Genomic DNA, 27,481 nt, shown 5'->3' with positions numbered 1-27,481 from the left:
GAGAGAGACCTTTTGAACTATCTTTCTGACGAGATGGACGAGAACGAGGAACTCGCGAAGATAAACTTGGCCGCGACTTACACTGCGACTAGACGCCATCTTTGAAAGATGTAATTTTTGACGCTGATCGTTTTTTTGTAAGACGTTTTAATTTTATAAAAACTCAAAATTGCTTGTTAAAAGTATATTTTAAAAAAAATTTACATGGAATTTTTTAAATATGACCAAGATCCATATTAGACGCTTTTTACTTATTTATATTGAATTTTTGTATCTTTGGTCCAAGAGTCTTAATAAATAATACTCTAATAGAGTATTTAAATAATATATTTTTTATTCTATTTTAATATACTTACTTGTTATACCATAATGAATAAAGTATTTATGATGTTAAATTGCTCTTAATAATCTTTATTTTAAACGGCAGCATCTTCTTGATTGAATATTAAAATTGAAGCGGTTCTTAAAGCAAAAATATCAAGAAGTTCCTGAAGGAGATAATTGTTTAATTATTACGCTTCATTGAATGAAAAATATCACTTTCTCTTGCTTTTCTCTTTAAAATATAATTATTGGCATGCATTTCTTCATCGTATCGTTCGTATATGACTGAAGGTAAGATTAACTTCATTTCAATGTGAATACACTTGATCCGCAAAAATAACTTTCCCAATGGTATACCAGGAGATTAATCAAAGAGCTCCATCGAAAGGTCGTAACATCTTCAAGATTACTTCAGATTACTTCTAGCAAACGAAATGTCAGGAAAACTGATGACGCAATTCCATTCTCATCATCGATTCGCTTTTCATTATAGACCCTAATCTTCTGTCATTTTTCATTATTGTCAAATCATATGTCAACCAGATGAAGCATTACATTTTATTACAAACAGTATAAAAATTTTTGTCTCATAATTTTACTTGTTTATCAAGAAATTAATAAAAGATTGAAGCAGAAGTTTGTCTTTCTCGTTTCGTATTATATAAATCCCTGCCGCAAAAAATTTAACGTTACGACACTTATATTGTAGAACACTTTTCTTATTTATATATCAATTGTTGTAAGATATAGAAATAAAAATCACATTGTTGTGAAAGTTGAAATTGTTCTTATATTACAAAATTTTTATCGTTATAAACTCTACTTTTCGAAACTAAATATAATTATATTATAAATTTGTGGTTGATATTTTCAAACAGTTTATACTTTAAAGTAATATTATAATTATGGTTTTAGCAACTTATACTTTAAATTGGTTCAGGATATAATTTCTGTGTTAATTTTTATATTATTTTACTAATTATAACGATTAATATTTTATTGAAAATCTTCTTTAATTGCGGATTAAATCGATTTTGCGGATCATCTAATATCTCGGATAAGCAATACGAGGAAAAAGACTCGCTCCTCGGGTCGTCGTCGTCCTCGGTGGAGCTTTACCGGGTACAGACTATAGGTTCTCTTTACTCCGAGGCGCGCGGCTTCTCTCCTCTCTCTTTCTGTTTCTCTCTCTCTCACCATACCTTCCATTCCCGCGGTGGAGGCCGCATACCTCCTTAGGATGCAGTATAGACCTGTCCATTGGCTGGCAGACACCGGTTGGTTCTCTTTTCGGTCCGGAACGACGCCGTCGTTCAATGATTCCGAGAGGGTAGATGAGACATTCTCTTGCGTTCGTTCGTACTTTTAGTTACCTGTTTGTGGGTGCGTCATGCGGATTCGATGTGATTTCACGAATATGTTTAAGTGATTATAAAATGGTGCGCGGGAATACAGCACGTGTAGTATCGTGACACGATGAGGTGATAAACCGTGTTGTACAGCGCGGTATCTTGGAGCGTCTTTGGAAGGTAAGTCCTGTGAGCTCAAGAAAAGTTCGAGATAATCTTTTCGAGAATTTGTGGCATGTATCAATTGCCCAAAACATTAACTAGGATATTACTTTCAACGCGAAGAGACTGATTAAACAAAGAACTTTCTATGGAGTTGATCGGTTAGTTTCAATTTCCGCACTGAGAAAAAAGTTTTTGTGACTATAATTGTATAGTAAAATATTATGATTAGGAGCTTCATTTTTATAATCATTACTGCTACAATTTTAATAATAATAATTATATTTATTTAATTCGATAACGATATATTCTTTTTGATATAAAGACACTATAAATATTTTATTATTATTATTAATATTGTAGTAGTAATATTTTACAATGCAATTAGAATTACAAATATCAAAAACTTTTCTCTGTGTTTAAACTTGGCAGATGTTGAAAAATGTTTAATGCTAATATTGAAGATTTGTTCATCCTGGAACATCAAAATGTGCTAAATTAGATCGATATTAATTAAATTCTCGTTTCAATTGTTGATTTGGAAGAATTTTTACTGTCTTTATTACTGGAAGAATATAATTTTGCTAAGATTACTTCATTTTACATCAGCATCATAAAATGAATTTCTTGAATTTGTCAATTACTCGTAAATGATCCTAGAAATAAAGCAAATAAACTATTTATTTATTTATTCTTTGTATATATAATATTTGTGTATATAATAAGAATTGCGTATGCGGTTTATAATTTATTCGCGAGTATGAAACTTGCTCGCTCCTTTCAGACTGGAATCGAGTGACTTGTGATTTTCTGTTTCTATTCTATTCTTTGTGTTCATCACATTTTGCATATTTATTATCCAGTTGAATAAACTGAAGAATATCTTTCACAATTTCTAAATTTATTGCATATTGAAGAAAATAATGTATCAGAAAAGGAGGGATGAAAATTGGACTCTGGTCCTGAATACGATTGCAAAATCGACGCTTATGCAAATCGAGGAATTGAGGTCGAAGATTGAGGATGTCGTCTCGACGATTTCTTGGCAACGGTATAATCGTGCTCTTTCTTTTGTTCGGTACACAGAACTGTGATATCACGATGGCATTATAACCTGTATTAGTTATCTAATTCAAATTATATTTACACGTTATGTTAAAATTAATAAAAGACTCTATATAATGTCGGAGAAAAAAAAAATTCGGATGGAATTTAGAAAGATTTATGTATGTTTAAGTATTTTGATGTATAACATTTTTATAATTACAATATATTGAAACTTATTATATACTACATATTAAATTAATTCCCATTGTGTTTGAATTTTCGGGATTTGATGAACGTATTATAAAAAATTCCAACGTATTGTTACGGATAATTGACTAGTCTGGCGAAACCACGTAAATCTTCGATCGATCCTTATTGTTTTTTTTTCGTCATTCGTTGTGAAGAAACCAGTTCCGGCAGTGAATTTGCGGTCTGACGAAGTTCTGATTTCAAGGAACCAGTGTCAAGTTCGAAGAACAGGAAAAGCCGTGGGTGCGAATTTTTCGACGCGCGTGACTTCCGTCGATTAAGGGAACAAACGATTCCGAGGATTGTTAGAATTCCAGTAATCTGAAAGGAGTGAGTAGGTTTCATACTCACAAGCAAATTATAAATCATATATGCGAAATCCTTATTATATGTTACGAAAAGAAATAAAAATAAATAAATGATTTATTAGCTTTGTTTCTAAGATAATTTATGAGTTTGATAAATTCGAAAAATTTCTTGTGTCCTTTACGAAGTGTGCTGATGAAAGTGAAGATCTACAGGAAGATATGCGCACACCAGAATATTCCTTTTCTTCGTCATTCATCCTGGCATCACTTGGTCACGCAGTGTCAGGATTCCAACCGCGTAACGTAACGGAGACCAGAGGAAGAGGGGTGTAACGGTTTTTTTCTTTCTCTTTTGCTCTTTCCTGGCTTCTGGTTTCCTCTTTCGCTCGTTCCTGCTACTTGTCCTACTTGTGCTCTTCTTTCTTCGTTTCTCTTTTCTTTTGATGTAGCTATGTTTCAGGATTATTTTAAAATAGGCCCGATAGTCTTGAATCTCATTACCTACATAATTTTGATTAATTCCTGTTATTGTTTATCTCCAAGGAAACAAGGTAATAGAAAGTTCCGCTGTAAATTAAATTAAACTCACTTCCATGATTTGCAGAAAATTGTGTAGGCTAACTAAATAATGAATTAAAATATTTAATAATATCAAATATTCCTAGTAGATTAACCCGAAAATAGTTACCTGTAGTGTTTTTATATTCCAGAAACAAAAAAATATGAATTTTCGTAAAATGCATATTGTTTAACATATTTTCTTTTTTTTAATAATTTTTTATTTTCTTTTATACAATTCTATCGAAAACTCGCAGTAAAAAATTGTTTTATTAAATAACTTATTTTTTTTTCAGAAAACTGTGAGTAAATCCATATCCGTAATATTCTCAAATACTAGTATAGTAATAATAGTGATTTTTAATTAGAATGTAAATATATTCCAGATCGTTTATGTAAAAAATAAAGTTACTATTCCCGGATTAATGTCTAGTACTGTTTTATATAAATGCTATAATTTATCTGTAACTTATCAATGTTCATTTGCCTTCTAAGAAAATATTACTTGTATTTTGTGAAAAAAAATTTGCAAATAAGAAGATATGATGCATATTCTACAAAAGAGTTCAATTTTGATATATAGATTTGCAGAAGTTATTTTAGAAATTAACGATTAATACGTAACACCCGTCGTTCTTAAAAACCAGTCTTGCTTATTAAATGTCAAAGAAATTTCTTTGCTTTGAGTAATCAACTTACAAGATGTAAGATATTCGATTAAACTTGAAATTTATTTATACTGCTTTATCATGATACAAAATTCTACTAAGGTAAAAGATAAGAATAATTATATTGCAAATTAAAGAATTATTTTACATTATTTATAATTTATAATTTTTCATATCTGTTTGATGCATGTATTTAAATTTCACAAACACGCAAATATGTGAGAATTTTTGTAAAATCATTTTTGTAACAAACTCGCTTATTATAAAAATGGTATTGCAATAGCTATAAAACTATAAACGTAGTAACTACATATTGAGCAGCGACGAGTCTGTAACGATCTTTCGCAAACTTTAATTTCCAAACGATTTAGAGTTGCACTTTGTTCCTTTCTCGCTGCACAGCTGTGACCGCAGTCATCATTCAATCTCTCGGTATCATTTTATACTTGGCTGGCAGTAACGGTGACTTCTGTTTAAAGTTCTCCGTACGTGTCGCAATTCGCTCAGCAAAGCATCGATACGCATGCGGTTATCATCGTCACGGTTTTCGCACCTTGCAGTTTTCCGCATTACTCCAAGTACACGAAGTTGGAGAAACCGAGTTCGTTTCGAGATAATGCGTTCTCATTAACGTGTGCATCACTCACTATTTATATTAAATAAGAATTGCGAAATCATAATCGGGCCTTTCAATTATGGATCAGTTATGTGGGGAATCTCGCTTATATTCTATGAGATTTTCATGCCATGCTGATAAAAATTGCTGGTGAAAAATAAACGAACCAGAAGAGTCTGATCATATCAATGAGACTTCTGGTTATCTTAATTAAAATTATAATAGATTCAACCAGAAAATTCTGATTTGTTCTTTATTTTTTACTGGAATTCCACTTAATATAACCAGACTGTTTTTCTAGTGTAATAAATAAATCCTAAATTTCAATATCACATACTCCAGTTTCAGTTTAGGACTGTGTTTCAAGACCGACAAATAAGCGGTAGTAATTTGCGTAGTTTGCACTAAAGTTATAAAAATTTATGCAAAAATAATATTAGGCACTAAGATCCGTTTTGATCGAATGTAGTTCTTTTCCTCATTTATTTGTATTATTCAATATCTATTATTAAATACATCTTCCTTCCTTTCTCTTTTTTTTTTTCATATTTGGTAGACAAGTACATTTATCTTATTTGAAATACTTAGAATGTAAAACCAAGCGTCAATTCTTTAAGTTTCGACATTTCGTGTATTTCGTTTGAGTGGATAAATTTGCTTCATTGTCTGCAAAAATCTGCATTGACTCACGTTCAACAATTAAGAGAGTAATTGTTCTACGTAGTGAAATCTCGCTTTCAGCGTATGGTAATTATAGGTCTCAACTTTCATTGTGCATTCACAGTTGAGTGCTATTACCTGATTCTCAATTCTGTTGATTTCATTCAAGACAAAAGAAAGACAAGACTAAGGAAATAGCGTTCTATCTAATCACGATATGAAGAAACAATAAGATTTTATGCATAGTATACCAAAAACTAAACAAGTCTAAAAATTTTTTTATTTTTTAAAATGAATCCTCAAAATATACGTATATTAATCAAAGTTTATATTACTACATCGTCAGACCAAACGCGAAAATAACTTTCTCATGTGTGCATTCTCTTCTCTACTTATTTTTTTCAAGCAGGCTAGTCGCATCCTCATTTTTTTCTTTCTAAATCTCTCAATCACTTTCCCTTATTTATCCCCAGTACATATATTTAATAATATATTTAATAATATATTTAATAATAATAATTATAATAGATAATTTAAAGATAAGAAATTTCGTTTTCTGAAAATTTAACTTTTTAGACTTACCTGATTTTTATAAAAAACTTTTTAGTTATTATATTTTTTAAAAAATCAGATAAGTCTAAAAATTAAATTATTAAAATCTATATTAAAATACGAGCAAATACACAAACTCCGAACGAACAGACGTATATACACGTATTATTCTTACATCCATCAGCATCGTCTTGGTATCTTTAGGGAGCACTGCTTCTCGTCTTATTACGAACTCGCTCGTGTGTGTTCTTGCGCGTGTCGTATCCTTCGCTGCAGGAGATTACATCTTGCATCGCGCGTAACACGCGCTTCCTCCTAGCCAGCGTGGATAGGTAAATAGAGGCTCGCAATCGAGAGCTGTTCTTAAGATGCACGAAAAGAAGGGGGCGGATCCGCCAAGTACGTACGGCAACCATAAATTTCCTTCCTCCAACCGATTGATAATTACATCTTCCGGAGACGCGATTCTTGATGGCGGCCGCGGTCGGTAGAACGCGGAAGTCGAGGTTGCTGTCTACACGCACGAAGGCGTCGAGGAAATGCAGGGCCATTACCCCACGCTGTATGTCACTGTTGCTCCTGCCGGTGTCATTTCTTCTTTAATGCTTAGTAATACTGTAACGCGTCTGCCCACGTGATGTCAAGGATAGAACGGGGCTCGCTAATGTCGTTTCGTACGTGGGAGTAGCAATTAAGAAAGCGAGTACTTTTTTACGACAGTCAACACTAATGTGTCAATGTAGATTCTAAATTTGCAAATCAGCCGTTTTCGTTATTTATAGAGATATACTTATTAATACATCGTCTCTAACCGACAAGAAGTAATATCTGTTTTTCGCTCTCGTCGCATTGTCTCTAATTTCATTATTCCTGACTGAGAATTCGAACAATTTAAGAAAAGCGTGCATGGACAATCTTTTCGAACATTTCAACTGCCGGCAAGACACAAATACTGATATCAGCTTAATAATCATGCGTCGACTATGTCCATAGCATTTCAAACAATTAGAAAGAGCGAAGTATTTTTATAATTTATATATAATTTTTTTTTATTCTACTCGATCCTTCATGTAATTTTTCATCATATTCGTTTTATCATACTGACTAAATTTTGTAAACATTGATAATGATCCAATCGCGATCGAAACGTTTGTTGTTCTATTAAAATTTATACTAACGTAATGACATAATTGTTTATTTTTCACTTTTAAATTATAACGATTGATTTTTAAAAAACTTGAAATTTAAAAAACTGAAATTTATTGAGCCATATTATTATTATATGTCTTATTAATCTATATATGAAATATTCTATTATACTTTCTCAAAGTTGAATATCCTCCTTCTTGTAGAGTATAAAATGATTTCTGAGTAAAAAAACAAATTTCTCCTGTAACATAAATTTTCTTGGAAGGTGAATTACGATGCCGTTTTTCTCCTATAAATAACATGCTATAAAAGTGGGCTTTCTTCGAACTCGTACGACAGATTTCTTCAAGTATGTATGTACAATACACGCACTGCGAGATGAAAAACGTCACGCATTTCTGCCATTCGATACGATCTAGCGATTCGATTTGGTCACGTTGTGCTATTTTCACATATAGATCGGCTTCTGCGAACTCCTGAAATGGAATCTGATTTCTAACGGCGTTTCACTCGGCGGAAAACGCATTTCGACGATGACGTCCGGCTGCGATTGCAGAGGTTGCCGGTAGTACCGGTCGCGGTTCGCCTGTACACTATACTCCTTTCTTTTGTAGAACGACTAAAAAGAATGTAGCAGTAGACGGCAGATAGTCGCATTTGAGTGGAGGCCTTCGGATCTTGTATCCTGCTCACGCGATTGCCGTTTCCTATCCGCACGCTCGTTTGCATGCGCCGATTGTAACTTTTCGTGTAATGGTTCGATGAACTCCGACACGATTCTATGACGGCTCTGATTATATTTCTCGATCAATAGCAGAAATTTTTCTATTTTAATATTCGTATTCTAATTCTTTTCTATATGCTAGAGATAATTTTTATTTATTTGTGCGTATAATAAAAATTATTATTATGAAGCACTAATTTTATTTATTGTCATTAAAATAACAATAAAATTAATTATCTGATTTATGACCTTAATATTTAGATATAAATAATAATCTGTTATTTTTTATTACTATGTTTAATTCTAAATTGATTTTTTAATTTAATTTTATTTATCTTATTGTTTTGTTTTTTGTTGCTGTGACTTTTAGATAAAATATGAGTCGATTATAGGTGACGATGTGGACGATTTTATTGCTGTTGGTCTCTACGTGGTCTTCGTCATGGGGTCAGGTGATAAACAGAGCGCCCCACTTTATTCAAGGTGGAGACATGGCCAGGTTGGCCGTGTCAGAGAGTACACCGCCTGATGTCCCCGTTTATACCCTCCGTGGGGAGGATCCTGAAGAATCTAGATTGCATTACTCTATCAGCGGCGAATACTTCACCGTGAATCGGGAGACCGGAGTGGTAATCCTGAGGAAAACCTTAGATAGAGAAATACAAGACCTCATTGAAGTCATTATTAGCATAACAGGTAAAACCGTGTATATCCACATATTAATGTGTAACTTCGATTTATATAAGCTATCTTTACGAAATAAAAACAAAAACTTTACTGTATATTTTCTAATTTATACTAGATATCTTTAATGTTTACATAACATTTCAAAAAATTATTTTTCAAATTGATAGAAAATTATTAATTCATTAAATAACATCGATAAAAAAATATCTTTAACAAATTAAATTTTTCATTTAACAACCTTAAAAAAACACTCTTTTTAAGTCGTAAAGAACATTTTGACGATTTTTTTTTAAGTTGAGTTAGTTCACTTTTAATGATTGATAGAGTATTGTTTACCTAATTATTTATGACTCGAAAATCACGTTTTTTAGTTGTGTCACTTGAAGTAAAACAGCGATATGTATAATTGAATATTTGTATATTGACTGAAATAAAACTAAATAAAATATTTATTTTGTCAAGTCGTAATGAGAGAAAAATTGATTCAGTTTATTGAATAAGTTTGCCCGTTCCAGACGAAGGTATCGCTGGATCGGAACCTAACACGGTTTCTCTTCGTCGCGAAATAGCGGTGCTCGATGAAAACGATAATCCGCCGGTTTATCACAACCGACCGTACGCGGCCAGGGTGCCGGAAAATGCGCAAGTGGGTAGTTTGCTACCTCCTTCGGGCACGATTATTATCACGGATCGCGATGGTGGCGTGAACGCCGATATTCACGTGCAATGCGTCTCAGCGTCGCGCGACGACGACGTCTGTGAGGTCTTTGACATCTCCACGGAGAAGGTAATAAACTTTATTATAATTATTTAAAAAATTAAAGTAATATAGAATATAATAGCAATTAATATAGAATATATAATATAGAATATTTGCAGTAACTTTGCAATGTTACTGCAATATTCCTGGAATGATCTGTGCTGTATGAGAAATAATTAAATTACGAAATTAAATTGTTTAAATTAAATTAAAAGTAAAAATATAAGTACTTCTGGAGTACATATTATTTTTTAATTGATGTAGTAACTGTTTCTCTTTTGTCTTTAAGCCATCTTAAAGAAATGGATGAGAACTAGTTTACTGATTGTGAGATAATCGCGATGGCTTGTTTTAGATCGCTGAAGGGGAATATGACGTGTTGATCACGTTAGCGAAACCGTTAGATTACGAGAGAAGAAATTCTTATTTGATTAATTTGCTGGCTGTCGACGGAGCTAGCGATCCGTCGAAGAGGTTGCAGGCCAGAGCGACCGTTGCTGTTGACGTTCTCGACGTTCAGGTAAGTAGGTCTCGATCATTATTGAAATAATCATGTATAAAACCGGCGATAGTTCTACATTGGATAATAACATTATTTACGATAAAATTAGCAGGGAATCATCAACCTGTTATTCAATTTCTGCCTATCAGCGCGAGCTCTATCAAGTGAAGATTCATCTTCGTCACGCATAGGGTTTAATCGTTGAAGTAACGAGTGTATTACAATCTTTATCACACATTTTTTATCACACATTCTTTGCAACATATTCTTTACTAAATGTTTTGTGAATTTCAGATATTATTTTTAATTTAATTCTTTATTTAATACTTTTTATTATATAACTCTATTATAACTTATTATAATTTCATTATATATATATATATATAACATACATATTTTCACTTTTTATTATAATAATATCACAAAATAAAATTGTGAGACTCGTTATCTCAGTAAGGGAGAAATTACGATTTAGTTTACGTGCGACTTACTTTTTAATAATAGAAATAGTCAATTATACAACACTAAGTCAGTGAAATATAGAAATAAAAGATTTATAGAAACAAAGAGAAACAAGGCAATTTCTAAATAATTCGTTAAAAAACTATAACGTAAACTTTAGCACAAATTTTTTTGCAGGATCAGCCACCTGTTTTTCTGAATGCGCCTTACAGTGCGGCACTTCCGGAAAACACCGCAGCTAGTCACACGGTTTTGATGGTGAGAGCACGTGACGGTGACACCGGTGAATCGAGAAATCTGTTATTGACGCTGGAGGACGACGATGCGGGGCACTTCAATCTTGAGATGTCTCGCGATGGTGATGTCACAGTTGGCAGGCTGATCACAACCAATGTATCCCTCGATCGCGAAGATCCCAGGATTCTGCAAAACGGTGGCATTTACACCTTCCAAGTTAAAGCCACCGAGCTGATCAACAATGAAATACCAGCCGACACCGCGACGTCGATTGTGACGATCGTTGTTACTGACGTAGACGACCTCGAACCCGTTTTCAACGAGGATTACTTCAGTATCAGGATTTCAGAGGACATTGGAAAGGACACTCCTCTACCAGGTTATTAAGATTATTGAAAATTGTATTTGCTTTATAAAATTAAATTGAGTTGGAACAAAAGTTTGTAGCGCTACTTCATTCGTATTATATGTCTATATGATTTTTAAAAAGATGGCAATACACCATTCGATTTCAGAGTAAAATTTCAGCTTTAAGAATTTGTTTTTGAATTGCAATACAATAATTTTTAATGGAATTGTAAGCAATTAAAATATTAATGCTCTTTTTATTTTATGTTTCGTCCGTTCTTTTTCTGTAAGCAACTATAAAATGATAATTTTTGAGTTATGTTGTTGCAAGTGAGAAATACATTCTATTACCTTTTTATTAATTATTTATAGAACAAGAAGAATGACAGAAATAAAATTATTTATTTCTCTTTATTTTTTCTCTCTTTCTATTTTTGTTTTTTATTTAAAGAGATTCTCGTGTTTGATGACATCGTGATTAAACAGGTCTAAATATGATTGTGAGCGATGGCGACGTGGGTGACAACGCAAAATATTTCTTGGCGTTGCGAGACGTACCGCGATATCCTGGAATTAGCAAAGCATTCACTGTCAGCCCTGAAGAAGCTCAGGGTCGAGTACCAGTTGTAATTAAAGCCAAAGATGTCAATGTTCTCGATTACGATGTTGATGATCCCACAAAGAGAGAAATCGAGTTCGACGTTATCGCGATTGTAGCGAGCGAAGTGGTTAGTCTTACTATTTAATTTATATATATATATATAATTGTGCGAAATTAGTTATTAGTCAATCAACTTAGTTGATTTATTTATATAAGCGGTCCTGTTCTAATCTTAATATTGATTATTTTTATCATTGGAATTTTTAATATGAATTATTTGTTAATATGAATTATTTGTGGCAGGTGGCCACCTGTAGAGTACATATTCAACTGTTAGACGCCAATGATCACAGCCCCGAATTCTCTCAATCGATGTACAAACTGTCGATCCTGGAAGACGCAGAACCCGACACTCGCTTCGGCGATGTTTATGCAAAGGATTACGACAGTGGTTCCTTCGGCAAGCTAACATATACTTTGCGTGGTTTCGGCGCAGACAAGTTCAGGACAGATTCGCAGAAGGGCGGGATATTTGTGGCAAAGAAATTGGACTACGAGGCACAGAAATCTTATTCCTTGACGATGGAGGCGACGGATGGTGGCGGCCGAGTGTCCGCTGTTAATATTCTCATTGAACTTTGTTAACAATATTAAGCCAATATTCGAGCAGCAGTAATATTCCAGGACCGTTCGCGAAGATGCTACCAGCTTTGATCCGCAAATGTTTGTCAGGGCGACTGACATCGACGGACCAATGCAAGGCAATGGAAAAGTGGTGTATTCGATTAGCCGGCATAATAGTATGACAGACGATGTCTTCAAGGTTCGCCATTGAAGTATTATTACAATTTTTATCAGATCGATTATTGGTTTATTAATTTTTAAACTTAAAAATAAAAACCTAAGTATTTATAAAGTAAAATTTAATATTGCACAATTAACGTTATATAATTATATTGTTATTTAATAATCTGTTTTGTGATAAATATACACATATGCTATTTAATAATCCGTTTTGTGATAATATATATATATATATTTTCGTTAATATATTTTATTTTATATTTAAATTTATAGAAATTAATACTAATTTATAAGATTTAAAAGAATATGTATATATAATTTCTAAACTTCTCTCCTGTAATAAAATTTAGTAGTATTATTTTATGATGTATATTTTAAACATTTGTTTTTTAATGAATTTTAGATTAATCTGGACTCGGGAGAAGTAACCATGTCAAAACCGGTTCGTTCTGGAGACACTGAAAGGGGCATTTACGAATTAATCGTTCGTGCGACTGATACTGGCACACCGCCATTATATTCCGATGCAAAACTTTTAGTTCGCGTCGGTGTTCCAGGAAATCAAAAACCTATTTTCCGAGGAAACTATAAATCGAGTTTACCAGGACCCAGTACTTATCGGGCGAGACTTTTAGAAAACGCCTCTCCGGGAACGGAAGTCATTCGAGTGGTCGCCAACGATCCCGATGGAAGAGATAACTTGCTTCAGTATTACATCGCATCCGGTTCTAAGGATAATTTCGTTATTGATTCCAGGTGCAATATAAAGTTTACTAGATAATACAATGTTAGAATTTACAGCCTTTCTCTTACTATCTTTTTGTCTTATTTTTATTTTAATTATTTTATTTCACTATTTTAATTGAAAAAATTTGATAGTCAGCAAAATTTGATAGTAAAGTTAATAAGAGTGACTGATTACAGTTCTGGTATCATAACTGTGTCACCTGACGCTCGCTTGGATCTGGAGACCGGTGGTGAAAAATACGAGGTGATTGTGTACGCCGTTGATTCAGGTACACCTGTCAAGGAGACAGCTACCACTACCGTCACAGTGAACATCATAGATGTAAATAATAAGCCGCCGTCATTTAATGAATCAACATACATTGTTCATGTCTCGGAACGCGCAGCCATCGGTATGTTGTCAATAAACACTCACCAATTAATAATTAGCTTTGCATTTAACTTATTAAACAAGTCGTCTTTAAAATAAAAAGTAAAGAGTCCTAGAAATTCTGGATTTTAGATGAATGAGGAACTTTAGATTTTTTTGTACTCTGCAGCTACACTGAAAAAATCTAGTAACAATAATAATTTATTATGAACAGGTGAACTCGTATTGAAAACGGTAGCGAATGATCCTGATGCAGATACATATCTAGAATATTCTCTGGTGGAACCAATAAAGGCTGTCGACAAGACCGGTGTGGCTTTGAAAAATACTGCTTCTTATGATTACAAAACAGCATTCCGAATAAATTCCACGACCGGTGCAATAACTGTTAACCGAGTGCTAGATTATCAAGTGGCCGCTGTCGTAATACTAACAGTGCAAGCTAAAGACTTAAACGCTGTCGTTGACAGGGACGGACAGATAGCGAAAGTAGAGGTGATAATTTACATTCAAGCCTACAGCGATGATAATCCGACGTTTACCAATTCCGGGTGGTCACCAAACAATCCAACGATAAAGATCACGATTCCGGAAGAACAACCTCTGGGTACGACATTGTTGATGCTGTCAGCGAAAGAGCCAACGACGGGATATCCGGTACAGAGGTTTGAATTGGTGAGAGAGGACGATGACGAAGGTTATGTTAATGTGGGTGTTCAGAGCGGCAATGTAGTGCTGAGCAAAAGACTGGATTACGAAGTGCTGAATCAGAAGGTAGGAAATTACTTTTGAGACTGCATGATTTTATCAAATAGAAATTGTATAAGTTTTGAGAGAGAGAGAGAGAGACTTTGTAATAAAAAGAAATTCGGAGAATTTAGAATAATAAAACTTTATCAAAAAAGATTATTATGATTGTTATGATAATGTATTATTTCTGAGATACTTGATTTTTTATATTAATAATAATATTAACAGATTAGTTTATAAATTTATATTCTCTTTTTTAACATGTATATGATGTAAAATTTTAAACATGTTTCAGTTTATTCGCTTTAAAGTACGAGCGCTTGCCAGAGATTATGATATAACGCGAAAGATGTCGGAAGCCAATGTAATCGTCGAAGTTCACGATATCAACGACAATATTCCTGTTTTTGGGCAGAAGGATTACAAAATCTCTGTCTTGGAATCAGCTAAACCCTCGAAAATTGTGTTGAATGTACAGGCACTGGATATGGATAGCTCTAAAACTGAACAGGAAGTCCAAAGGGGATATGGCGAAGTGAGATACTCCTTGACGGGAGAAAACGCTAATCTCTTTGAAGTGGATCCCATAATGGGCAACATTCAGGTAAAACTCTTCTAATAATTTTTAATAATGTTTGTTTTAATTTATATATTCTAATATATAAAGAGTAAAATATTAGCCTAAAAATTTCATGCTTTAAAAACTAACGTAAATTTTAAACGTTAAATCTGAAGGATATTAAAAATTTTTTTTAGATATCCTTTAGTGTTTAAAATTTAGATTTCTTTCAAAACTGATCTAAATAATTTGTGAGAATTATACACTTCTTATAGTTTTATCAGAATAAATAATAAAAGAAATAATTTTTAGATCGCCGCAAACACGACTCTCGACAGAGAAAAACAATCGGTGTTGCGTTTTTATGTCGTGGCATCAGACATGCCTCAAGGTGGTGCTGAGCAACGGAGTAGTCGAGTCTTGGTGACGATCGACGTTCTTGATGTTAACGATAACGCTCCTAGCTTCGAACAAGACTCTTACACCGCGGTGATTCCGGAGAATGCACCCATGGGAATCAGTGTGGTGAACATCACGGCTACTGACCCCGACGAAGACGAAGGCGGGGCGATCAACTTTGAGATTATCGACGAAGGTGAAGCTAATGGTAAGATCAAAGTGTTACTGTTAACTAGAATATTGTTTTCTAAGGTATAAACAGTGTCATGTAATTGAAAATTAGTGTTATTTTAGAAGTTTAAATAGCCGTAAAGAAGAATGAATAATTGTTAATTGAGTGTTTGATACTTGTGATGTATAAATAGCATGGTTAAATAATTACAATTAGAAGCTCCTTTTTTATAATTATCATTATTAATGTTATAATGTTAATATTATATAATAATAACTTTACAACCAAAAAAATATATAATTAGCACTGAAAGTTACTATAAATCGTAATTAAATTATGGTAATTGCAACATTATTTTCTTTCAGTGTAAAATAAAATCTAATTTCCTTTTTATAACAAAATAAGTTGATAACATTATTTATGTATAAAGCAAAATTAATTGTGCGATTGACGCTTTTACTGCTTTTAGGATTGTTCAAAATAAATCACACGACGGGCGAGATATATTCGGCGCGAGCATTGACTGGCAAAGGCAGAACCGAACCGTACAACATGCGAGTGCGAGCGCAGGACAATGGCGAGCCAGCTTTGTATTCGGATGTGAATCTTATCCTGTACATTGGTGACGTGGTGAGCAACGACGGCGTGCCACTGTTCATCAGACCTACGTTGGAGGAGGTAGCCTACATCGCGGAGAACTCCACCGTTGGCAGTCCGGTGTTCCAAGTGGTAGCATCCGATCCAGACGACCCAAATTTGCCAAACGGCAGAATCACCTTCCGTTTTCTGGAGGACGGTAACTTCGGCAAAGATGCGAGTGCCTTCAGAATTAACAGCGATACCGGGTTGATCAGCACACGCAAGTTACTCGATAGAGAGACCAAAGACACCTATACGTTGATCTTGGTAGCACAGGATCTCGGCGAGCCGCCGCAGCAGGCAACTAGGGTGCTCCAGGTGATCGTGAATGACATCGACGATCACAAACCGCACTTCAAACGCAGTCTAGATAGTCCGCCGATTGAGCTGAATGTCCTGGAAGAAATGTCGGTGGGTTCCAAAGTCGGTGTGATCGAAGCGATCGATGAAGATATCGATGAAAATGGGATGATCGGCTACGAGATCGTATATGGGAACGAGGCGGGGCTGTTTGTTGTGCAGCGTCTGGAAAATAATTCCGCGATCATCAAATCGAACGATCGTCTCGATCGGGAAACTGCCGAGTTTCATTTACTGACCGTGAAGTGTTTCAAGTATTCTTCTAAGAAGTCGGACATAGTGCCGAAACCATACAACAAGCAGGATCCTTCGGAGAGACAGGTACTCGTCAAAGTCCTCGACATCGATGACAATAAACCGTACTTCAAGAAAGACAACATAACCCTGGGGGTTCGCTTGAACGTGCCAATCGACACTAGTTTGATCACATTGGAGGCTTATGACGCTGACTCCAGCGCGTTACCTATCAACTACAACATAAGTAAAGTATCTTTCACGTCTCTAGTTGATCCTTCCATGTCACAGAAGGAGATACCGTCGCAACTGTCTTTGAATGCGCGCACCGGCGAGCTTAGGACGACGGGCTCCATGGCGGGATATGCGGACGGTTTCATGGAGATGATCGTGTCGGCGAATAACTCGGTGACGCCAGGAGGCGAGACTAACATCACCGTGAGGATCTTCTTGTTGCGCGATCGCGACATGTTGAAATTTGTATTCTCGAAGCCGCCAGTTGAAGTTAGGAAGACGTTGGAGGACTTCGAGAAGGCGGTCCAACAGGCTCTTTCACTGCCAATCAGTGTCAACGTCTATGATACGCAATTCTATTCGAAAGAGGACAACTCCCTGGACTTTTCCTCGACCAGCTCGTGCTTCCAGATGGTCGGCAAGGAGTCTTACGATTTGGACGAAATGCGATCGTTATTAACTGATCCGAGGAATAAAGAACTGAAGAAGGTATATAGAACATATCATGTGGAGAAGGTGCAACATTGTGCCGCCGTGGTAGCCCGCGCTGATGCCTCCATGACGCAGATTTGGGTCCTAGCTATTGCAGTCCTCGTCGGAATCGCTACAATCATCTCCAGTTGTGTACTATGTTGCATGCATGCCAAGTAAGTAACAATCTGTTAATCATTGCTAGTAGTTAGTAATTCATATATATAATCACCGTACCCAATATGGCCTACCTAACTTCATGACTTTTTTAAATTTTTTGTTAAATCTAAATATTATCATTTCATCATTATAAACAATAATTATTTATTATTATAAGCAATAATTAATTTTTATTTCCTTATTTCATAGACAAACGGAACGTCGGATCAAAAATATTGTAAATTATATTTCTTTTTCAGATATAAACGGCAAGTGAAGCACGCGCGTTTGCGTGATCAACCGCGACCACCTCTCAGTTATGTCTCTTCCGGACCAGCTATGGTCAGTTCTGGATCTCATACAACTTTAGGACCTGGCACGATGGTCACGTTGGGTCCACATGAAGGCCCATACGAATGGTGACGCTTTATCATCCGAGTACGCTGGGTTCGAGAACGTAAAGATTCAGGACAATATTAGAAAATGTCTCCATAAATTATATAAATTTTTTCTTAGACGAAATATATTTAGAAGTAAATTGCAAACAAAAACTCAATTATAATCATAATCATGTTAATATTTGATATCTAAAAAGTAATGTAAATGTTCTAAGAAAAAATTGATTAAAAATGTTTTCTGAAACGATAATTTCTGATAAAATTTTTTTAAATGCAATTTTTTCTACGTAATCTCATCAGATTTTATAGGTGTAATAATAAAGTGAAGTATGATGAAAAGGTGCACCGCAAGTTACAGAACTATTAGACAATATGTAATTTATGAACTTGCAGAGAAAGAAGAGTTCGCTGGTGCTACATTCATAATGTAAAAAGTATTGTACGATTTAAGACGCGCCCATGTAACGAAGTATATGGTTTGTAAAATTTGACAATGTGTTATCTTTAAATAATTTTAAAATTAGATTAATAACATAGAATTATACAAGTCTAATATATAAGTAAAATATATAATTATAAACTCGACAAGAGAAGAAAGAAAGAGAAGTTTAGAGTTGTATATTTTATTTATACTGTACTTGTGATATTGTTAAGGAACTACAAATGCGTTTTTCTGTGTGTTGTAATATAATGTAACATTATATATATTCGTATTTAAGACAAAATAAAAATTGTACATTTTATAGTCGACAATATATATACATTTTCAAGTTTGTATAAATTAGTTCTGTTCATTATTTATTTAAATGTTTAATATGAAAATTATCTATTTATATCCACAATTGTGACAAATAATTTATAAATATATTATAAATTTTTTAAAGTTACACATAATACATACAATAGGATCTATTTTTATATATTAAAAGTTGCTTGTTTATTGCAGAATTGTCCGAAATAATAAAAATTTACATTATCAAAAATTCTTTCTATTTCATACTTGTAAATACTGAGATATATTAAAAGTTACATAAAAAAATAAAATGAAAAATTTATATCTAAACTCCATTATTTCGAATCAGTTTAACTTCTTCAAAATTTTCTATAATGCAATAAACGTTTTTATATATAATTTATATATATAATTAATTTTCTTGATTAATAGCTTTCTTTAGTTATTTTGCTAATCTCATCTTCTAAATATATGTACATTGTATCTAACGTCGTAGTTGCCTATGAAGCAATTCTCTATTAAGCGACGAATATCTCTCACTTGTTCTCGCTGAAGATCATGAGAGATTTCCGAATGCCTTTGACGAAAATGTCAAGACAAGGAAGAAAGCTAGGCTGGATTCAAGCAGATCATAAACATGGCATTTAAATGTTTGTTATGTGAAAAGCACATTGATCATTCTTTTTATCAAAAATGCTTGACATATAATAGAAATGATCAGCCACTTCTCACGGTGATTAATGAAAGTTTATTGCGCGATTATTGAATCCAGTTGAAATCTTCATATTATCTTGTCAAAGTATACTATAGCTTCATTACGAGTTGGCGACTTTTTATTATATTCTTTATATATTTTTTTTCAGTAGCTAAAAATATATAAAAATCATCATTTAATGATAAACCATATTGAGAAATAAAAAATTTTGGAAATCAATATTATTTATTTAATTTAAAATAAGTAAAATTCTAAATTTAAATTCTTGAAATTGTTAAAAATTAAAGCGTAAAAACAAGAGCCAATAAGAATTAAAGCACTACTTAATTTATGTTAAAACGTTTATTCAAATTTAACTAAGTAATTTAACTTAGTTAAACTTTTCGACTTCGTTTTGAGTCATCTTCAGCAATAAATTAAAAGATTATTTTATTTATTTGTAATATTTGCAAAGATAGATTCTTGAATGAAATTCTGAAGTGTTTTAGATAAATGTACATATTTTAAGTATTGACGAATATAAAATGATTTAAATAATAAAAGAGGGAAATTAACGCAGATTATCCGAGGAAAATGATCACAAAATTCCTTCTTTTAAAATGAGAAAAAAGTAACTTGGAGAATAATATAAAATAAACCACTTTCTAAAACAATGTTTTAATTATAAGCATCTCTCAAAACGCAGACAAAAATTTTTTCAGCTAAATATGGATAAGGATGCTATTGATGTAATTAACATTTTTGTAACTTTTCTTTCGACATAAAGTATTCTCTCTAAATTTATATATATATATATATTATGTTTCTAAAATTTAAAAATAAATTTCGACGAAGTTGCGATTAAAAAAAGCACAGTAGAAGAACTACAAAAATATATTTCAAAACGAAATACAATAACAATTACATTAGACATAAACATACGGTCGGTGATTTAAGTGAGATAGCAACATGATCTAAAATTTTTCGTTTATATGACATTAAAAGGTTTAGCACATCGAATTATCAAAAGATATTTGATAACCTTTTCTCACGAATCACGTCTTTAGTAACTATATTTTTAATTTAATCTCAGCGTAAGAGACTGAAACGTTGAGATCCTTCGACGATATCGATATTCTTCAAAAGATCGATGCTTTTGTTCGTGTTGGCTTTCGGTCTATCAATCATCGTTGCGCAATTCGCACAATCTTTCTCCGTAGTCACGATCAATTTTTGCGCATTAATTTCATCATTCTCCATGCTGGCATAATCTTCGTCGATGCTTAGTTTATGATTGCGAGGTACGATAGAATCTGCTACGGTGTCATCATTAACCAAATCCGAATAAATTTCTGGACCGTTATCCGGTACAAGATCTCTCTCGTTCTTTTCGTCCAAACTCATCTCATGATACCGCGATATTGGAAGACTGGCTATATCTGAATTTTTATTCTCTATGAACTTCGATTCCTCGATCGCGGAATGATCAGTCAAATGTTTGGTGATCGATTCTAAAGGAAACATTATCTTCTTCGCAAATTCTTGCTGCTCCTCGGGTTCCATCGATTTTGATTTGTGTATGATATCATTTCTAAATGAAAAATGTTAAATAAATAATTAAATTTTTTATGAAGATACCGAGCAATAAGTATTTTCAATTTCTCTGCAAAAAATATGAAAATGAAGAGAGCAATTATTAAGTTATAGTTTGCAATGGCAAAACAAACTTTAAGTTTGCTCTATAAGTGAAATTTGTTTTCAGAATTTTTATGTAAATTTCAGAACTTTTCATAAAATATATAATTTTTTTTAGAAAAATATTTCTTAGATTTTTTTATATAAATTAGTACTCTTTTTAGAAGTGCCGACAAAATCTACATTTTTCCTAGAATTTTTCATATATGTGTGCGTGAATTCTGAAATATATTATAAGATTATAGAAATTTATAGACTGAGAAATCGTAGAAATTTTGGAATATTTTAATTTATATATACGAAAAATTTTAAGAAAAAAATATAGATTTTCTCAGTATTTTTGTAAAGACTAATTCGTATAAAAATTCTGAGCAACATTTTTATTAGAGTGGTTTTTTTAAATGAATTTAATCAACGAAATGATAAGAACTAAAGATGATTAGTGATAATAAATTGAGAACTGCACCTGTCGATTTTATTTTTTTTCCGAGGGTACAAATTTAAATGAAATATCATTTGTTTTCTCTCTTCTTCTTCCGATATAGGCGTAGGACTAGGTCCAGCTACAAGAGGTATAGGTTGCGGGGATGATGCATGAAATTTTGGCCCGCGATATTGAACGGGTCTTCTGAGATCGTAATCGTCTATGGACGATTGCGGTCTGGTCCAGCTTGTCTTCTTATTTTCCTCCACGAGATCGGTAATAGGATAGATGTCAAGCATTACACTGAACGGCTTTGGTTTCCGGTTCTTTGCTAAAGTATTTGTTGAATAAGAGCCGGTGGTTTCGTATTGCGGTTCTGTTATGATAGGTTTGTTGTAAGTGATCAAAGGTCGGGAATATACAGGATCGTAATAAGAGCTGTATCGATGTACTCCGGTCGGAGAGAATCTAAAAAAGAATGATTTGATTAGTACTTTAAATAAATTGTATATTAGGATAAAATTGAGTAGTATTAGACAACAGCTGGTATCAGACAAGATAATTGCTTAAAATATTAGACGTATGTATAGTATCTTAAACAATTCTTATGTCCAATATCAACTACTGTCCGATATCACTTGGTATTCTCATAATTGTATTAATTAATTTGTGTAATATAATAACACAGTGTAATAAAGGACTAATTGTATGAAAAATTGGAGGTAAAATGAGTTAGTTTCGACTTATAATGTATTAAAGGTGCTCTGTGAGCACAAGTTTTGCACTTTCGATATACTGTAACTAAAAAATTATACACTGAGCCTTGTGTTTATGACATCTTTTATTCTCTCTCACCACATTGTAAATTATATTAAATGTGAAAACTCATTTAACCAATTTTTTATTTCTCAACATAATTATTTTTATGATCTAACATTATTTTCAGATCTGTATTTGACTAAATTTTAGATACTTCAACAAAATTCTTTCGATATTAATATCTAATATTCTCACTATCTTGGATTTACAAATTACAATAATTTCTATTTTACAAACCTCACATTAGATGTAGCTAAAAGATTAACGTCGGATGGATGTTTCGGTTTGTATTGGTAAAAAGGATCGTTACTGTACATCGCCGATTTGATCGGATATGATGGAGGCATCTCGATCTCCTCCGATTTATCGCTGTTGGACATCATCTCCTCCATATCAGGAATCAGATCGTACTTCTTCGGGTTCATGTAGACACCGGCAAACTTGATGCCGCGATTCGGCATCTCAGCGTTATTTGTCAGATACTTGATGATGTCCTGGATGCTCCTGGATGCATACGGGTATCGGTATTGCGTCAGCTGTGGATACCTCGGCCGTTTGAACGACGTCGGGTGCGGTGTCTTCAATTCCCAGTGAAACGGCGTGGGTCGAGCCAACTCCTCCGTGCTTACAACCTCGTCCATATCCGGATGTTTGTATCTGACAAATTGATGAAGAACTACCCATGTCAATCTGACCGGTGCGTAAAAATTACCTGATGCGTTATATAAATTTTTGCGATATCATTATGATCGGCTCTCTCTTTCTTTACACGATGAAGTGTAAGCGAGTGGTGAACGACGTCGCTGTCGGTGAAAGAGTCTGTGCAATATGCAATTTATATAAAGAATCAACTTGATGCGCGCAATGGCACAATGTTACCTAACGTAGAAAGTATATTCTCTGTATATCATCATAAAAATGATGTCAATGATATTCATATTTTTGGGTTTATTGATGGGAGAATTGAAACGTCAATGTAACATTTATTTGCGCAATATGGCAATTCTTCCGCGTTGTATCGTGTGAAGGTTATAATATTGCGCCAAATGGACACTTACAAATCGTTGCTTATCGTTTAAGTAAAAAAATTTTCGGCTCTTAACAGTTGATTTTGATGAATGACGATTCGAAGAAATTGGATATGCTACAAAGGTAATCGTTGAGATTAATCATACTAACAATGAGAGACAAGTTTTTGGTATTTCGGACTATAATTGCGTGGTAAAATAGTTATGATTGGAAGCTCTATGTTTATATTTTTGTTACTATAATGTTAGTAGTCCCTTAGAGAAATTTAATACTGTAAGTATTAAATTGGTTAGTAATTAATTACTTATTTGAGAAATATTAAAAGCACTAACATTAATGCTTTTAATATTCAAAATAAACGATGACCATCCAATTTAATATTTACAGTATTAAATTTTTTTAAGGGATAACAATTACATTTAGAATTTTCTATACAGATCATTCCAGCAACATTTTAACATTCCAGCAATACGCATTTCAAATGTTGCTACAAACTTTTGTGCTATATAGATCTATATCAATAAGAATAGATGACTGTCCCCGAAAACGACTATAAATTATTACAATCACAAATGCTGAAAACTTTTCTCTCAGTGCACGATATGCATGATTTATAATTCACCTCTGTCTCACACGATAAACGATCGCATGATTATCGAACAATTGCTTGGACTCAGGTTCCTCATTTTCATTGGCATCTTCTATGGATTTCAGCATTCTCTTCCGTTGCTTGAAATTGTGCAGATTTTGCGTTCTCATCTCGGGCCCATTCGCTGTCACGATGCGTGTCTCGGCTGGTATTATATCGCCTGTTGTATTCCGTTGAATGAGACTTCCATAGTTCTCATCATCCGAACGATCTTCCATTAGAAGATCGCTCGTACGATTAATCATGACTTCGTACAAATTCGTGGAGTTAATAGGCTTTTTCGAGAGATTTGGTAATTTCTTGAGAGCATTTTGTAGTATGTATATATGTTTTGTTTCCTGATTGATTTTACTGTTCCCCGTAGCGGACGTAAAATCGTACATAAATATCGCCACCTACGATGATATTAAACTAAATTCATTCAAATTGTGTTAATTCAACTTAAGATAAATATGTTAGGAAATAACACAAATATTACGCAAAAAATTAAAACGAAAAATATAAAAATGTTGAATATTAATTTAATACAAAATGTTCAAATAATACAATGTAATTAATTAATTCGGTATGTTAAAAATTTAATACAAAGATTTAACAACGGTTTTAACACAAACGTAAAATATTTTTTTTTATAATACACAGATGTTAATAAAATTATTGTTTTTAATATCTGCGAGATAAAATAAAATTCAGCTTGTTTTGTAAAATTTCAGTTAACTAAACGTTAACATTGCGCTACACTGAGAAAAAAATGCTGTTGATTCAATTAAAGTCTATATTACGGGCTGTCACTAACATAAGTGATTAATTTATGTATATTTTTATTGACATAAAGACATAAATTATTATTTCAATAATCAAGGCCTTTATATCAATAAAAATATATATGAATTAATTACTTATGTTAGTGATAGCCCGTAATATAGATTTTAATTGAATCAACAGCATTTTTTTCTCAGTGTACTTTTGAGAGTAGCACAATGTTGATTCTTAATTGACATTGAAATTCTAATGTCCAGTTTCACTACAGAAAGAAAATAAGTGATCGCAAGGCGAAATTGTAAAATTAACAATTTATAAATCAGCGAATGATATTTATATATACTTTGAAACAATAGAGGTGCAATTAATCCATGTTCCCAACTGGCAGACGATGGTTAATCTGTACCGAAACACAGTTAACGCCCTATATGTGAAGCGTGTAGAAATCTTCGCTCGCTTGACTCCCCATGCATAGAAGGAATACCCAAAGATTCACGGTGAAATTACAATTCCACACACGTCTTCAACATTAATCACCGGAGAAAACGCGCGAACTATAATTATGTCTATTGTTCTTCATGCGTGGAAGAAACTTGCGAAAAACTCCGTACCGTTTGATTATTGTCATCTCGGAGGCACGTGTAACAAAATCGTGCGAAACAGGATGCGTCGCGAATCAACAGACTTTTCGATGTGCAAGGTCATCGTCCGACAGAAGTTGTACGATAGAACATGTAGCGAAATCATCGATTGTAAGATATGAATGGAGATGAATAATATACGTAGATAGGCACACATCACTTCATCTATTCAGTTGTAACTCATTATTTCATACTCCTAATCCTGAAGACTTAATCATCTTAATACTTTGATTACTCAGCTGATTTTGGCATTAAACTTAATAAATCTAGTGTATTATTTTAATATTTCATTGTTAATGTTTTATTTAATATATTTTATATTGTTTATTCAATGTCTTAAATATTTAGTAAAATCATCTTTAATCGGGTCATTCACAACAAGGCCGTGAATTTTACGTATCACTAAATATGGGTAACTTGCGTGCGTCCCATTTGATGCTTGCAAGGCTCGCAAGCATTATTCATTCTTGTTTTACATTTGATAGACAACAAAAATAAAATGATTCCAAGTGTTGCGAGTGCCAAGTGACACGCAGCCAAAATGTTAACAAGATATTTGTAATATGATATTAATGTTTTCTCATCAAACAGAATCATTATTATGCCACGACAAATGCAACCAAAGGATTAAATCCATATTTATATAACAAAAAAAGATATATTGATTGTCAAAATATGTAAAAAAAAAATTTTAATATTATACTCGATAAAACAGTAATTAAAATTATTTGTCATGTAATTATGGTAATACCGATTAATATTACGTTTTTTTTAATTTATCTACTTTTGAGCTTTAGTTATGAGCTTCAGCTATAAATTTCAATTACCTATAAGCTTCAGTTGTGTCCTGAAATATTTCCTAACACTTGACAAAGGTAACAAATAATTAATTAATAATTCTGCACACTCGATTACTCACCAGTATTACCGTTGCGACTACCATAACTCCGATCGCAAGTTTTCTCACAATTAAACCGTAGCGACTCCTGTTATATCGTTCACCGCGATCAGAATAAAGCCCTAGCTCAGATGTACTTATGGCGGATCTCCTGCCAGTTTCAAGCATCGCCTTCTGATAGGTCTGGTGACTGATGTCCTTTACGATTACACATTAGGACGATACTGAGCTTAATTAATCAGCTTACCGTTGACATCCCTCGAATTGTCGATTTGTTTCACTTTGCCATTGTCGTCAGTTGTAAACGCAAACGATCAACAGGTGTTTGTCGGTAATGATTATTTTAAAAAACGAAAAAGACTGTTTTAGCCCGATGGAACTGTTTTAGGCCCGACTGTTTTAACCCAATAGTTTACTATTTCAAACTATATAGAGACACACGACGTTGCTCTTTCGTCGCTCCCCACGCAACTAACGATCTAGCATTTCTCGACACGCAGTTTTCACTTAGTGATTCTATCAGTGCCGTGGAGATTTCCTTTGTTTGTGGGGGAGGCTCGTTATGGTAAGTAGAAGGCAGGTGGTTATGGGCTACTTATTTCGATGCCAGGATTCGAGTGCCACCGGAGCACACATGCGAGGAAAATCTCTCACCGTTCCGGTGCTTGACCTGCTAAATACGCTATTAATGTTCCATTTTCGTCCACTCATTCGTCAAAGCGACACCGTAATTTCTTGCCTGTGATATGCACTTTTGTCACAAGTGTCTACACGCAAGTATCAGGAATATTAGAAAGCGATCGGACGTTTACAGCGAAGATCCTCGGATTTTAATTATATCTTTATTATACGGAATAGGTATTTATGTGTACAAATCT

At 33.4% G+C, this 27,481-nt stretch overlaps 2 protein-coding genes across 2 annotated transcripts; one reads left to right on the top strand and one right to left on the bottom strand.

Annotated features, from left to right (window-relative positions):
- Nucleotides 1-1,600: 1,600 nt before the first annotated feature.
- Nucleotides 1,601-18,401, top strand: Cad74A (cadherin 74A). Its single transcript, XM_018453723.1, is given in 16 exon segments — nucleotides 1,601-1,853; nucleotides 8,759-9,062; nucleotides 9,569-9,840; nucleotides 10,169-10,333; nucleotides 10,955-11,393; nucleotides 11,849-12,090; nucleotides 12,267-12,601; nucleotides 12,603-12,786; nucleotides 13,171-13,523; nucleotides 13,692-13,906; nucleotides 14,099-14,658; nucleotides 14,930-15,238; nucleotides 15,506-15,800; nucleotides 16,234-17,878; nucleotides 18,122-18,279; nucleotides 18,282-18,401. Coding segments are annotated over 15 exon segments (5,511 nt in total). The 5' UTR covers nucleotides 1,601-1,853; nucleotides 8,759-8,764; the 3' UTR covers nucleotides 18,323-18,401.
- A 2,234-nt stretch (nucleotides 18,402-20,635) lies between these two features.
- Nucleotides 20,636-26,945, bottom strand: LOC108726265 (uncharacterized). Its single transcript, XM_018453726.1, has 6 exons — nucleotides 26,851-26,945; nucleotides 26,625-26,801; nucleotides 24,276-24,697; nucleotides 22,862-23,281; nucleotides 21,848-22,273; nucleotides 20,636-21,277 (listed from the first exon to the last, which is right to left on the bottom strand). The coding sequence occupies exons 1-6, from the start codon at nucleotides 26,857-26,859 to the stop codon at nucleotides 20,776-20,778; spliced, it is 1,956 nt and encodes a 651-aa protein (XP_018309228.1). The 5' UTR covers nucleotides 26,860-26,945; the 3' UTR covers nucleotides 20,636-20,775.
- Between the last annotated feature and the right edge of the window lie 536 nt (nucleotides 26,946-27,481).

Source organism: Mycetomoellerius zeteki, unplaced genomic scaffold, assembly GCF_001594055.1.
Source record: "Mycetomoellerius zeteki isolate Tzet28-1 unplaced genomic scaffold, Tzet1.0 scaffold407, whole genome shotgun sequence".
Lineage (NCBI taxonomy): Eukaryota > Metazoa > Arthropoda > Insecta > Hymenoptera > Formicidae > Mycetomoellerius > Mycetomoellerius zeteki.
The sequence above is the reverse complement of the archived record's forward strand: the minus strand, read 5'-3'. Positions and strand labels throughout refer to the sequence as shown.